Source organism: Lonchura striata, chromosome 6, assembly GCF_050655825.1.
Source record: "Lonchura striata isolate lonStrDom1 chromosome 6, ASM5065582v1, whole genome shotgun sequence".
NCBI classification, from domain to species: Eukaryota; Metazoa; Chordata; class Aves; order Passeriformes; family Estrildidae; genus Lonchura; species Lonchura striata.
In genome coordinates this window covers 12,511,977-12,528,446 of record NC_140708.1, presented here as the reverse complement: position 1 = coordinate 12,528,446, position 16,470 = coordinate 12,511,977, and the positions used below count along the sequence as shown (strand labels likewise).

General features: G+C 39.0%; 1 protein-coding gene across 2 annotated transcripts in view; it reads right to left on the bottom strand.

The window, feature by feature from the left end:
• Window positions 1-7,556: 7,556 nt before the first annotated feature.
• CCDC6 (coiled-coil domain containing 6) overlaps window positions 7,557-16,470 on the bottom strand; it is a 48,209-nt gene continuing 39,295 nt past the window's right edge. Inside the window, exons 8-9 of one of the 2 annotated variants that reach the window (XM_021535204.4) lie at window positions 12,598-12,722; window positions 7,557-10,258 (exon numbers count right to left, since the gene is read on the bottom strand). In XM_021535204.4, the coding sequence (XP_021390879.1) occupies window positions 10,067-10,258; window positions 12,598-12,722 (317 nt within the window). In that variant the 3' untranslated portion in view covers window positions 7,557-10,066. Of the gene's footprint in view, window positions 10,259-11,246; window positions 12,248-12,597; window positions 12,723-16,470 lie in introns of those variants that run through there. The other variant, XM_085583223.1, reaches the window with a different exon arrangement.

Sequence of the window (16,470 nt, the reverse complement as noted above, 5' to 3'; positions counted from 1 at the left end):
GCAATGGCTGAGTAAAGTGAAAGTATTTGGAAACCCGAAGCTCTTTAACTGTAGCATAACTACTGCGTTCTGGTTCCTTTTGTGTTAGAGAACAAGCTGAGCTTCCCCCTCACTCTAGGCCATGCAAAGACAATTATTCTGCTCACTGTGTGTTCACAAACTTCATGCATTGCCATAATGATCCTTTCCATTATTTGAATTAACTGGTAGGACTGTAATGGCATTTCTAACCCCATTTGCACATGCATGTATATTTCTCCAGAGGAAAAAAATATCCCTCAAAAAACAAACAAACAAACAAACAAACAAAAAAAAACAACCAACCAACCAACCAAAAACCCAAAAAAAATTATGCTTCAGACAAGCTTAGCAAGGTTATTCCTGTCAAGAGACTATGTGTTCCCACGAATATAGGTAAGATTTGAGCTAGAATTATAGTTAACATAAATTTTAATGCAAAGAGCCAGCATTTCAGTTAGATGGATTCCTAAAAATTCACCATAAAAGAGAAGCCAAAGCTTTATGGCGCAATCTCGATTCTCACAAACTCTTCTTGCAAGAAATTGTCCCTTAAATCAGGAAGGCTGCTAGAACAAGGGCACTGCATTCCTGGGAGCATCTCTGGGAAGCTCTTGGAATGTTTAATCTAAAAAAGTTCCCCTACTAATTCAGACATTCATTTCAATTGCATGGTGTCAATATATATATATATATATATATATATATATATATATATATATATATATATATATATATATATATATAACAGTATGGGATGCTTTAGTCCAGATAAAAATTTTTAAGAGAAACTGAATGTCTTTTCAAAATATGAAAGAGTTAACTTGAAACCCCTCAATTACCTTCAGAAACTAACAGCATAAAAATGTATTTAATGAATACTCAAGACAACAGCCAGACTAATCCTAGAGTTCCTTAATAGTGTGAGGAATGCAGTAATTTTTAAAAGGTTTAATTCATTGGTATGTCGTCACAGCTAACACTTGTTTTGGACAGAAAACGCAGGAAAATAATTTAAATAAAGCTTATGACACTTACTGGTTTCTAAGTCTGCTGTATAAAAATCTGTGTGCAGGAAAAATGACTAAAATTTTTTAAAGTTACACAGAACAATGTCCTGATGACGAAAAGCAAAAAAAAAGTACATTAAGTTTAAAACCCTCCATCACTTTAATCATTCATCCACAGAAACTCATTTCTAACTAGTTTCTGTGGAAATACAGATTTTGCAGCTATAGACCACTGCAGCTGGGGATTTCGTCACACTTAGGAACTTTAATTTCTCTACTGCCAAGTCTGCTCCAGTTTCCACTTCTCCCCTCCCAGCTCCAAGGGTGGACGGAGGAGCCCCGTTACCCAGCCCCTGCAGACCCCACAGCCCGGGACCCACCCAAGGGCACCCGAGCCTGCTGCCACCACCCCAGGGCAGGTACCCTGCAAGGGAACCACACCCAGAGGGCACTTACAAAAAAAACAAAAATTCCAGTAATTGGATATTTAGAAGGGACTCACGAGCATCATCAGGTCCAATTCCTGGCCCTGCACAGGATTCCCTGAGTCACACCATGTGCCCCAGAGCGTTGTCCAAGTGCTCCTTGAGCTCTGTCAGCCCTGGGGCCGTGATCGCTTCCCTGAGGAGCTGTTCAGTGCCCGACCAAGCTCTGAGGGAAGAACCTCCTGATATCCAACCTCAACCTGCCCAGACACAGCTCCAGGCCTCTCCCTCAGCTCCTGTCAGTGCCACCACAGAGCAGAGATCGGTGCCTGCCCCTCAGTTCCTCCTCTCCAGCTGAACTGACCAAGCAACTCGAGCCCTGCTCCTGTCATGGCTTTCCCTCCAGGATCCTCACCACCTTCATATCCATGGTGTTGTATCTTTCCAAGAACCAGCCAATGTTTTTCATATCAAAACAACTGCAAAAATTTACATACAAGTGACCCAAAACAGTTCACCTAATTTTGTGATGCAGATGAGCAATCCGCATATTCCAAAGAAACTCAGGTACCAATCACAGCTGAACTGCAAAACTGCTTCATGTTATTAGACCTAATTCTTTCCCCTACTAGAAAATTAGCAGAAGTAGGTAGCGGTGTTGAATAGGTACAGAAAAATCAGGTCAACTTTTAGGAAGTGTGGAAAAAAAAAAAGTCACAGCAGATATAAAATTCCCATCTCAAGGCAGAAAGATAGAAGCATTTATTCTTGACCTCTTCTACATTTAATATTTGCTGTTGACAGCCAAGACAGTGTTAAAATTCACTAGAAAAGTAGTGAATTTTACACCGTTTCATTCAGCACTGTCAAAAAGCACTCGGATCCAGCATGGCAAGAGCCCAGCTCACAGCACTGCTTTTTCACACCAGGTTGAGGAGGCCTTCGGTGACAGGAGGGAAGCCAGGGTGCCTGCAGGGACTGAGGGGAAAGGAGGCAGCAGCACACACTTCTTAAGTTCAGCCCCAAAAGTGCCAGATGGCCACACCACAGATACTTGAGACTCCCACAGATCATTAAATTCACATGCCAGGCTATGTTCAAGGCTTAAGAGAAAAAAAAACTACAGAACATGGTGTAAAGCATTTTCACTGATACAAAGAATTTGGAACACAAGATAACTCTCATCAACAGCCTCAAAAGCCTCAAGGTTCCCATTTCAGACTTTCCAACTGTACTTCCTGTTTTCTGCATCCAAGTGAACTAAGCCTTTTTACATACCTTCAGTCTCCATCTGGGAAACGCAGGACTGACCTCAGCCTCTTCTTGCTGCTGCAGGATGGCTGTGCTGTGTACTTTGAAAGGGACAGAATAGTCTCAGAAGCATGTGAAACACACTGATAGCCAAGCCAGCACCTTTACATTCAGGAAGGATTAGGCTTATTAAAATTGCTTGCTGTGCAATGCATCATTCTTTCTCTCACTCCCAGCAGTTTTCCAGGATTTCTAAGTTAACCCCTGTAATGCTGGGAACTTGCTTTCCTTTATAAAGGGGTACAAGCACTGGAAGAAACCAAAAAGAACCATCTAAAGGGGTGATCACCTGGAACCAGAAACATGTCATCTCTCCCTTTTTTATCTGCTATTCTGAAAGTGCTCAGGTGGCTCATTCTTGCTCAGGAAAATGCCAGAAAACAAAGGACATGCACAAAGACAGCATCAGCTCATTGCCCCATCCACAGACCCTCCAGCCGTGGCAGTCAGGGCCAGGCAGAACAGCTGCTTGCTCAGCATGGGCAGCAGGGCCCTGAGGAGAATAAAGGCTTTTAAGAAACACTGCCTGTGTTCCAAGAGCAGAGCTACACGATCAGCTAGGTTAGCACTGGCTGAAATACACCCATGGCCTGGTGCCCAGGAATTTGCAGCCATCAGAACCCAAGGATCTCACTGGTCAGAGTGGAAGAGCTTCCCATTGCAGGCACAGCTCTGTGCTGATTTCAGCAGAGCACCAGCCCCAGAGAGGCCAGAGCAGCAGCTGAACAGGACAGAAACAATGGATTCAACCAACAAGTTTAGCAACACTCAAGACAATGAATACAGCATAAGGTTAAGTACCTCTGAGACTTTCAGATCTAAACCCAGAATCTTGGCAAAACAGCCAGACACAGCATGCAATACTTAGACAGGTTACTCAGTGTGCCACAGGTGACCTCTGTGTTAAGCTGATGGATGAATACACACAATAAAAAAGTCACAAAATCAGAAACATCAAAAGGGATGGCACAACAAAGTACTCACAGGATTTACACAAATGCATAAAATCTAAAGTATACACTGGCTCATGCGCTAAAATCATTAAATAGAATAACTGATTAAGGTTTTACTAAGAAAATATGTCGAAACACCAAAAGCTATGGTGGATTCCTATGACAGATCTCCATTAAAAAATAACTGAATCTATCAATCATAAAAGGACTTAATTGAACAATCAGGTGTGATTACTAATCAATCAAGAAAAGCTGGCAGACAGCACCTGATACCATGACCTTTACTACTACAAAGGAATAGCAAAAGCACTTTTCTGAGCTACAGAATATACAGCACACCCCTTAGCATAGGCAAGGAAACATTTTTTGCCTTCTCTCCTCCCCACAGTTGATACCATATTAGAAAAAAAGCTGTCCTGCCATGTACCGCTTTTGGCTCAGAACACACAGGATGTTTTTCTGTAACGTTGTACAGATATGCCTCTCTTTGCTTATGAACTGAGAAAAAATGGTAAAAAGATGAAACTCTTTTTCCTCTTCTGCTTCACCCTCCCAAGGAAAAGTACCCTAAGGTAAGGAGGTCAGCTAAGACCAAAAATACTGCAGCATTTGCTGTGGCAAAAAAAAGCCTGAACTCCCATGGAAGGCAGCTGTGAGAAGTTAAACAGACATGTTTAATTCAGAAAGGTACTCTGGAATTTCCCCACAATAATAACTCAATAAATATAGCTACATTCTTCCAAGACAGAAGCAAAACTGATGGAGTCAAGCATGCTTTGAGCTTTGAATATCCACCTAATGCAAAGAGAAGAGCACCTCCTATGCAAACTTTATTATGTGAACAGATTATTGCCCAGGTTACACACTCAGACATTTGACACAAGGAATGGCCCAACTAGAATCAAAGACATCAAAACCAAACATGCAGTTTTCTCTGACCCCTAGTTCTCATTTTTCTTCCTCTTTTTCCCAGTGATGACAGGATGATAAAGAAGAAAATATACATCCACCCAGTAGTCTTCCATACAAGTAAATACAAAAAAAAAATCAAGTGTTTATTGGAAGTCTGCATGAAGGCACAGATGAGCTTGATTACAGACACATCGTAACAATTACAAGTATATGTAAACACCTTGAGATATACAAAAAAGCAATAATACAGCTAGTACAGGAATAGACTGTAACCTGCTAAAAAAACCAAATTTCTTTCTATCTGAGGTTCTTACAACAAGCTCTGACCCACACCAACACAGTGAATGTTCTTAAAGTCACCACTTGGATTCATGCTCAACAAGTCTCCACTTTGGCCATTGTCTGATCCAAATTCAAACAGGCTTCCTTCACCAGAATCAGAAAAACATAGGAACAACCAGCTAGACACCCAATCAAGCTATAATGAGGCTTTATTGATTCTCTAAAGATACAAGAGTAATCACCAAGGTACTGAAATTAAATATAAGCTTCAGAAAAGCTCAAGGATGCTTGTTCCACTTGCATTTGAGGAAAACGCTGTATTTCTGCAGGAAAGGAACAGTCTACAGCTGTCAGGTGATTTTTTTCTTCCTCCACAGGAGGCTTAGATTTCATCTGAAACACCTGCCAAAACAAAAGTCAGCAATCACAAAGTAAAGTGCCTTGGACAGCTTAGGTTTTACCACTAGAATAAAACATCCCAGTTTAAAGATACAGAATTGTGTTTTATCATGAGAAAACCCACCTTTGCACACAGAAGACTACTTCCAATATTTCTGTGGAAAGGAGAGTTGCATTTAGTGACTTTTTGCTGTTGTTTTTTAATTAGATACCAATGTCATAAACTTGAAGAACTGCAACACAGCATTTTTTTCAATGGAAATCACAAACCAGTTTTAATACAGGCAATCTCCAGGCCTAGAAAAAGAGCACTCTGAGCAGCAGTTTTACTACAGGGACACAATTTCCACAAACTCAAACTTCAACCATCTGTCCTAACTCTTCACTCCTCCTCTACAAAAGCATTATAACCTCTGGAGCCCCTTTCCAGTGAGGAAAGACTCCCATCCAGGTAATACATGCAGAACAAATCCTAACACAGCTACATTTCTGCTGACCCTGTGGCCACATCCTCCCAACTGAAAGATGAGGTAGTACTTTTCTTTGGAGCCCAACTAGTGGAACAGGCACAAGCACTCTTCTCCCTAAAGTAGCAGCAGCTGCCTGTAATGCAGTGCCAAACTCCAGTTTATCTCCTCTTCAGAACACACCTAAAATCCAAAACCAGCTGCTTAGAAAAATAAATCATTATATGAACACACACTCCCACTTTAGCTACATTGTAAAGGCCACGGTCTGCCATGTTCAGTGACTTCCTCCTGTTTACATAGAGGCATTGACTCAAACTCTGCTTGTACTGGGACTAATTGTTGTTAACTAATTTGGTTGTTACCCAAAATTAACATGAAGGTATCCTGAATACTTGTTATAGTGAGACGTGGAATTTCAAATAATTTAAATTTTTAAGAACCTTGATCCAAATGTTAAAAATTAAAGAAAGGCTGGGAGAGGAATTCTGCTCCTCAGGGAACTGAGGAACTGAGGAAACCAGATTGTCTCTATGCATACAGTCCATTTGGTATTCAGGGGCTCTGTTTGCTCTCTCTTCAAAAGGAGAGATCTTTCCTCTCAAGGAGGTTGTTGTAACATATGCATGTGTTATAATTTTATAGCTTACACTCATAAACCTTCTGTTTCTTATGAGATGGCTTGAACTGGAGAAATATGCTCTGCATAGTCCATGCTCTGTAGACTCCCAAGGATCAAAAAGAAATAGACTGCCATGACTGAAAAAAAGGAAACATCAGAAAGAGTTGAAACAGTATTAGAATTTGTACTGCTTGTAAAACTAAGCATTAGGGTCAGGAAAAACACTGTAAAACTCAAATCAAGGTCCCTGGCTGCATCCTCTTAGCAAAGCAATAACTGACACAGAGGATGAGACACTGTGTTTCTTCAACTGACATACTATTTAAGGCTTTTATTTGTCTCCATGATCAGTTTCCATTTATTTAACAGTCCACGTAGTCTGTACAAGTGCAGCTTGCACAGATCCCAGGAAGCTTTCTCATTTTCATTGCTTCCAGGACTGCATTTTTCATTCAGCTGAAGTGCACAGGGATTCCACCCAGGCAGCTGGATTCCTAAATGAAAATATTTTAACAGGAAAGAAATCCTGTTCTGCTAAGCTCCAGTACACCAATTGCCAATAGAAAAGCACTAACACTTTCTGGAAAAACTCTGATGTATTTTCTGTCCTTGGGAATATGCTCTCAGATGAGTACATGTAATTAAAACAGTCTTATCTGGCTTTTAGCTGAAGACTACCTCCAAACAATCCCACCTCTTCTTCCAAAGAACTGGAACAAGTCATGGATAAAATAAACCCTTAGTGCTCTACAGCTGCATTCCACTGTCCAAGCCAGATCCCTTGAGAGAAAATACAAAAAGAGAGCTGCTTGATTGTCAGAGAGGAAAGCACTGCTGAAACAGCTGAAAAGTAGATTTTATTTTTTTAATCTTTAGCTGTGAAGGGGTACCCTCACAAAATGCTCCACACAGCTAGAAATTGCTTCTGGGGACTTACACAACTATTGACAATGCAGTGTGCATCTGAGAGGCATTAGTGATGAAAAGGATGTCAGAAAACCACCCAGGTGCTTCTGAGAGCAACAAAGCACTCAAGCCTTCAGAGTGAGCTGGACCTCACTGTCAAGTGAGTTTGTCCAGTCTGATAAAATCTGATATAGATATCAGATATAGATCTGATAAAATCACAGCTGCAAAATCATAATTCATGACTATAATTCACAAGGAAAACTGAAAATCCATTTACATTTATTAGGAGATGGTTGTGCACAATTTCTCATCTTATTCAAAAAGTCTACAAATAGAGTTTAACACTTCTGATTGCAAGCAAATATTTGTTCAACGTTCTTAGTTCAATAAGGCCAATTTAGTGCCTTTTTACACTTTCAAGGTTTAGTATACATTTGTCAGTTCTTTACTTTCTTCTGGTAACAGTCCCACTGGAACAGTAAGGAAAGTTCACTAAGACACTTTATAACAGCAGCTGAACTTGGGTTACACAAATTCAGTTTTGGAATATGCTTCAAATGTAAATTATTCTAGGCAATTTTCCATTTTGAGATCTTAAAACACCATCAAAGGCTCTTCCCTTTCTACCCACATTTGTGCTACCACCACCATGAGATTGCCCTCCACAGAGCCATACATCCAAGGATCTCAAAGCCCTTCAGAAAGGAGGGCACCAATTCAAATTCTGGGATACTTGAGCTGGAATCCTACTTAATAAAGAGTATATTTTTTTCTTTGTCTTATGTTTACAAAAGGACAAGCATCAAACTAAGCTGATCCTGTCTTCACCTTAGTCCCACCTCTGACTATCTGTCACTTTCTCTCATTCAATCCTATCACTTGTTCAGGAGCTTTGTTTAATTATAGTGCTCACAGCTGAGTTTCCTCTATGGAAAGCTGAGCATCTGTTATGGTCAATTATTTTCAGGTGGAAGTAGTGGTCAAATTTTAGGTCTGTCACAATCTTGAGAATTGTTTGACTGGAGTAACTACCATAATTAATGTAATGTAATTTGATAATGCACTTGATCCCATATTGGTTTAAGAAGTGTAATAGACTATATATGCATTTCTCTAAATTCCCTCAGAGCTGAAACTACATAGCTACGGTGAAGAAATTCTAATCTGCCTTAAGCGGAACATTTTACAACATTATTTTAACTTACAACTTTGATTTAGAGCACTATTTTCATAAAGATTTTCAGTTTGCAATTCTGACTGAATAGGTGAGTGGCAAAAATGACATTATATGTACAAGTATTAGTATACTACCAGAATGCTGTACTTCCTTCTTAAAAATGTCCTTAATAAAGCATTAAGCATGTCAAACAAACTTTTGTAAACAAAAGATAAATTACTCATGTTCTGCTCTGATTATAGCCAGATACATATTCTCATAAAATAAACATTCTCTTGTCATTTTCCATGGCCCACATATCCATATATATGAGGTAAACCATTTAAAATTATCAATAATATATAAACCCCAGTACTCAACAGGAACCTCAAGAAAAATGTAACCGAGTAGGATGCCAATATCAAGAAGTGACACTTCGTTCCACTGCAAAGTGAAACCAATTTATTTGTGCTAAATGAATGGAAAGAATGTATTTGGAATACATTTCTTTTTACATTGTACCGGCTTAGGCTGCTAAATAAGCATTCATTAGTGCCATGTTGTGCTACTTTCTTGTACTCTGTTTCTACCAAGCAATACAAAGTTTTGGCTGTTATGCCAATATATTCCTCTATGCTCATCTCATTTTCCAAGAGGCTTTTGAACATTTAAAATACCTGTTCAAACTTTGCTTCAGGGGCATCACAATGAATATATTTTAACAAGAAAGTAATTATCATCAGTTGTTCTCTACAATCACATCGCCTTCTGCAGCAAAAAATTCCAAGAGCACACACTTGAATCAGCTCTCAGTAACCTGTGGGCAGGACCACACTCCCCTACAGTCACTGTGACAGGGCACATGGTATGGGCAGCTTACAGGTTAACAGAAATTTCAAGTGACATCATCAAATCTTAAGGTCCACAAATTGTACATTCCACAGACTCCAACAAGCCAGTTCTCTCAGTGTAAAGTTCTGACTGTACCATATGTTTGAGGTGCTTTTAAACAGGAGAAGTATGGATGTGTCCTCTGTGAATTAAGCTTATTTTTTATGTAATACCAGAGAGCTTGTGTCTTGGGCACTGATTAGGGTGTCTGACTCACTTTTGCACTAGAAGCTGATATTTTACATGACTGAAACATAGTGCTGATCTTCTATAAGCTTGGTAAACACTGTAATATTTCAGAATTTATCACGTAGCCCATCATGCCTTTCATTTTCTGCAAATTGTCATGAAAAAATATAAAAAGGTATCCCTTTAATTTTACAAACCTAAAAGCCAGGAAAATGAAGCTTTGGAGCCAAGCAAAACGACATAATGCCGTATTACCAAACAGAGTAGCAAATGTTCCAGCCAGAGAATGGACATACATGTAGTTCAAGTAAACACTGATGGAAAACTTTGTTAAGTTAGTGTTGTAGACCCACAACACTGGCTGCATTTTATACAAACGTTTACAACACAATTAACAGTGAAGCCTATATAACCTCAGTGCAAATAAGTCAAATCCAAATATGCCAAGTAAGCCTTTGGCTTTTAGTAAACTGCTCCGTGTTATGAGTCCACTTCTGACATAGAGACTGCTGAGCACATGCACTAAGGCTGAGAGGAGGGATGCACTGCATGTTGAAAATTGGCTGCCTGCGATGCCGCGGCTTGGCCCGGAGGTTGCACAGGTGGTGGAGGTGGTGGCGGAGGTGGCTGCACTGGGGTCTGCGTGTTTGGAGAAGGAGGAGGAGTGGGACGTTTAAATTTGTCGGGGCTGTTACTTCTTCGTGGTGAAGGCCTCTGCAGAACAAATATTGAAATTATGTTTAACACACTCCTGAACAATGTTAGGTGCAAGTCCTCTAAACTTGGCAAAGGCAAAAAAAAAAAAAATCGCACAAAGAAGTCTGAACAATTATGTGGGAAGAAGAAATTTCAAAACATTGCAGGAGTCACAATACAACTTTTACATAAAATAAATCTTCCTCTGAAATAGAGTAGCAAAGGAAAGGGGAGTACTCTTGACATCAAAGAGAAAATGCATTCCTTCCTGTCAGCTTGCAGGAAATGAACACAAGACATGTCCTGCAGATATATTTACCCGTGATGACCAGCAACCTAAAAAGAAATGAGATGCTGCAGGCACAGCATCTCCCAGCTGTGCCTGCTCAACCAGTAGGTGCTGAGGAGCCCTTGACTTCATGCTATGGGCACGTGAAGTACAAGTATGTGGTACCTGAGTGTGGGTGGGAAAGTTTTGAGTATCACAGTCTGCCCAGAATCTCTTGCTCTCTGAAAGACTCTTAGCCCACACACTAGAGCAAAACCAAAGTATAATACAAGCTGCTCTTTGGAGAACAAAAAAAATATTCCAATGCTTTGAGCTGCAGGAGTGAAGTAGTTGTTAGAGAGACCCCCTCAACTGAAATCACAGATTTTCAACAACTGGTACATTTAAACAGAAAGATTTAAATCCCACTTTATCTTTACAAACTATGGGGCAGGAGGAAAAGCATCATCTTTGAACGTTAGCAATGCAAAAATAGAAATCACACTCCACAACATTAACTTCTGCACTTTTGATACAAAAATGCTCATTACTTACCAATTGGGTTAGCATTAATCAACAATCTCATGGCATGACAAAACACCTACACATATTTACTAATTGATCACAGGTGGTCAGCTCTGGGGAGAAGCATAATTACAGTTCTATACCAAATGTGCTAAAGGTAAAGTTAAAATTATTTTGCAATGGAGATCAAAAATGAAGAGTCAAGAATGAAACTGCAGTTTAGTCAAATCAAATATATTGTATCTATTTTTCTGCAAAGCTGTGTACAATAGATTAAGCTTATATGTAAAATCCAAGAGATTCTTGAAAACTGACTGATGCCTCTGAAACACTTAGTATCATTTATTGCATTTGCATACATATAATTAGGGGACCTGGTATCAGTATTGAGACAAACCCATAAGCTGCTTGTTGACACCTTTCTCTGAACAATTAGTATTTTGTTCTCAGGATGATTTTTTTCATAGAGACTCAATTCATTTGGAGTTTCAGAAAAAGTAGTATTTCACAGAGAACAAACAGAACAAGTTCTTTGAAAAACTCATTTATAAAGTTAGTTTCCATGTTTCCCAGAAGCATAAAGATCTTCCTCTGACTAACTTATGTTACACACAGCCATGGGCTGAGCCCCAACTAGAATTCTACTTTCCTGCTGAGCTCCAGCTTCCTTTCTGTTCTACCTATCATTGCAGTGTTCCCACCCAACGTAGCTCAGTGAAATTGTAACAATTACCTTTGCACACTCATCTAAACCAAAAGCACCCATATTTCAGCATTGTACTAAAAATCCTAATAAAATATGGTTTTACATCTGAGAGTGACAAGTATAAGCAAAAACCTTGACGAATATTTACATACTACTATACCCGCTGAGAAAAATCAAAACGGTCTTAACACAAAACAACCATAAGGTATTTCTGCCATATGGTTAATATTTAGGCTTTGTTTACTCATGAAACTCCACAAATATTCAGAAGAAACACAATGAAGTGGAAATGCATCAAACATCGCAGGTAAAAAGGAAATAAATTCAGTTGAAAGATATGAGAAATTTCCCTAACAAATGTTTATATTAACTTTCTTCTTTGCCAATGACAATAGAAAATAAGAGTTAACTGCCTGTTACAGTGACATGATGGTAGCATTGTGTGTCATCCTGAAGAAAACCTGAGCTTGAAGCAACCTCAGATGACTCATCCGTCAGATGGTGGAGACTAGGAGAAAAATGAAAGCAATGTTTTTACTTCCTGGGATAGGCTTAGTAACTTAGAACATCACTTTTCACACCCTGCCTGCTGATCCATAAGATGATACCTATTACTGTCCTTAAGATGATAATACATCCTATTCTTTTGCAGAAAACAAGGTTCTCCAAAAAGAATCAGTTTCTGAGGGGTGAAGAGGAAAATCAGGGTTGAAGAAAGCAGCAATAGGTATCTTGGAGTAAGGAGACAAAAACAAACATTTACAAAAATGTTTTGCAAAAAAGTTTAAGGACAACCACTCATAACTTCCAAAAACCAAACTATATAGGTAACAAGTATTTATTAATTTAAATACTTACTGTAATACCATGGGATGGTCCCATATGTTGCACATGAAGGCCTGGGGAATTGTAGTAAGACATTCCAGCTCTAGTCAGTGAAGTTGGTGGTGTGAAACCAACTGTGTGACTTGCATATGACAGACCTAAAATTGTTAAAACAAGGTAACATCAACATTCTTGTTTGATATTAAAAACTAAAGTGTGAGGGGTTTTTTTAGATTTTTTGGTTCTGAATCAATGATAGCCTAAAAACTGGTAAGTACTACAGATTAGCCATCTAGAAAATACTAATTGTACTGAGAAGTGTGATGCTTATTTATTTTCTTTTCCTGTAGTATACTACCATATGTTTAAAACATATATTATACAATGTTAAACATAACTTTTCACTTAAGATAAATGGTGTAAGACTCCTATAGTAGCTTAGTTCTAGTCCATAAGTATTTCCATTCAGCATTCCAATTCTCCATGGAGGAAATGTCTCCCTGAACTACATACAGTCTGAAGAAGAAGAGAGGTTGTGGCTGGAGAAGCCATCTAGGCTTCTGGGTCACTGGGTCACAAAATGAGGTTCCACAAAAAAACTGGATCTAGGTGGCTCCTCCAAGGCATACCAGATCTGAACCGAGGCTTCCTTCTCTTTTGCCTCAGCATTTTAAAGATCTTTGGGTTGGGGAAATGAAAACATCCTGGGAAATGTTACTAGCTGGACTAGGCTAGCAACTAACATTTAAAATTGCAACTTGCTTATCTACATTTAGGAAAGCCCAATATTCAAAACTGCAAATATCCAATTCTTTCATCCAAGTATTTCCTTTTTGTAAGAACTCAATTATAAAAATGCAGAGTTCCTGTACAGCTCTATTTAACCAAGGAAAACAGAAACAGCAACTGCCAAATGCTTCAAGTTCACACTTAAAGCATTCTGAACAGCTTGAGTTTCTCAAAAGAGCATATTTTCCAAAACGTTTTGCTCCTTTCTGCTTTTTGACAAAAATATCATAAGGAAGGAGTCAGGACTTTTCTCAGCTGTTTACAATTAGACTCAAGCAACTGCTTTGGAGAACAATGACTGAAGAACATTTCTGAAGGCCTATTAAAACTTCTATAACACCACAGTGGGTTTAACAGTTTTCACACTTCAACACTAAACTAATACAGAACAATGTGCCTGCAGCAACACCCAGCATCATCCCTGCCTGCATGCACCTGTGTTTCTGACTACAAGAGATGAGACGAGATCTGGACAAGAAAACAGAACAAGCCTCAGATCACTAAATGAAGTAACAAAAACTCCCTGTGCTTCCTTCAATTCTGTTTGATTCTGTTACATTTTCAATGTATGTCTGGTGCAAATTACAAGTTACTCCCATGGAATCCCTGCCACTGTAGAGTAACAACAAAATTAATCTGCCTTGTGACTATACAATCTAATTATCTGTAGAGCACATGTGTTATACTTAAGTGCTTTTGTAAGCACCAAGGATAGAAACAGGTCAATGTTCAGGGAGGTGACAAGGCAGTCAGTCAGAGGTAAGAGCCTAGAAATAATGGGCAAAACAGAGCCACCCCTGTAACGTGGCAATTCTGAACTGCTTTGGAATAATCCAGCTCCACAAGCTTGACAAATGGAAGTCTACATGGCAGCCAAAGAAACAAAACCAGAGCACTGCACATACATTCAGGATAGTTCATCTCTGCAGCCCGACACATCTATCTAGCCTAGAGGCAAAGCACAGAACAGTATCTACGCTGAAGACTAACTGGTAATTAGAACAACTAATCCCCAGCTGCCTAGGAGTAACAGTAATTACACTATCTTCAAAGTTCTAGAAGATTTCTAGCACAGTGATCTGTGCAAGAAATCTCAGCAGAATCTCAGCTTCAAAGAGTCTTCAAAAGTAGTATCCCAAGCCATGCAGGCACAAAAGACTCTGGGATTCAGAAGCCAGAATCAGATCCATTCAATAAGCTATCCACATGAAATTACAGCATTTCTAACTGGTTACAAATATTCTGCTTCCATATATTCAAGGCACGTCATTTCCTGAATGAAATATGCCAAGTCATACAAATACTTGATGCAACATACAGCTGTTTTATTATTCTGTGCTGGTACTTCTGGCATCATCTTACTCTACTACTTTAGATACAAAATACTCTCAAAACCCTTTTGTTTTCATCCATTACTGCATTCATTTGTCCCAGACAGCTCTACAAAATTCCCTATTGATCTCATTAGTTCTCTAACAAACTGCAGCTTCTATTTTTCTGAAGTCTGACACTTCCAAAGTGCTGATATTAATTTATCAGATGTAAAGGAGATTAATGCAGCTGCCTGTGCAGACAAGCTAGCCTGGAACATTTACCACACCAAAATTCTCAAACTCCTAAACTCTGTTAGAAACAATAATTTCAGCTGTGCTTCAGAGTGTGTTTCAGGATACTCTGTCTGTGAGATAAAATTCTCACTCTTGTATCAACTACTGATGGAAAATCAAGTTCACAGGGAACAAGGAATGCACTTCAGTCTCAGCATAGGAATAAACTGACAGAGTTCTCCTTCACTGACACATCAGCACCTAAACAGGGTGCACTGCTAAGTAATGTAAGATGCAAGCCTGTAAGTTAGCAAGTAATCTGTCCCACAGAGCTGCTCTAACCCCTATGTGACTGCAGATCCAACCTGCAGCTGGACACTGTACTGTTACAAAGGCTGCACACAGAGAAACACAAACAAAGGAGCTGTTCCTCCAGAGCAGCTCTTGGCACAACTACACTGCTGTACACCCACTTACAGGAAAGGGGTAAGAAAACGTGTATCATTTTCTTGGTAACACACCTGGCAAAACACTGAAAGTCAAGTCATTTGGCTCATTTCAGAAACACAAAAACCTTCTGAAAACTCATAGTCACACTGCTCATCTCTAACATCATAACATGGCTTATGGCCATAGCTGGTTTTCACACGTCCAACACCTGGATGAAAACTATTTATAGTCCTTTGAGAAACCACAGTCAACCTTGAAAATTCAAGGATCTAAAGACATTTTATATGTTCTAGCAGACCTGTGTAATAAAATGTCTCATTCCCATCTTGTGTCAACACAGAGCACATCTCATCTGCCTGGCAGGTTCTAGAGGTGCACATGAAAAAGCCAGGCATGCACAATTAACTTCTTTATGTACATGGTTTTTTGTGACCACCATGTAATACCCACAGCCAACAACTTGAATGTTCAAGTGCAATTTTAAGGGATTTTAAATTTCAGTCAATAAATGTGTTAGTAACACAAATGCATTTCACTTGACTTAAAATATATTCAGTAATTAAAAACTCAGAAAAAGTTTGTTTGCCTCTGTTATACAAAGTTTGTGAGACAGGAATTATTAATTTAACAGTTATTGTCTAATAATAGAAAATAGCAGAAGTACAAAAGTAATTTCTCTACTGAAATGTAAATTGACTTTTTTTTCCAACATGTTCACAATTAAACTTCTCTAAGAAGTTTTGATTCAGAGCACAGTATCAGTCTAATTAATTACTAGCTCTTCATCAGACTCTAGAAATCCATTTGAATTATGTGTCCTGTTGCAAAACTTGTGTGGGAAGGGAGGGGGAAAAAAAAAGACAGCAAGAGAGAAAAAAAGAGGAAAAAAGAAATAAAGTTCAAGTGATAGCTACTTAACTGATCTTCAATATCTGTCCACAGATCTGAAATATAGAATATCTGGTCACCATCCAAGAACATGCTGCACTAGAAAACACCTAAGGCAAAACTATTCTTGCATTTATGATGCAGGATTTTTTTCTCCAAACTAGATTTGAAAGGCTACTGACCTAAATATATTAATAGGGCACGTTACTATGTGATGCATACAATAATTTTA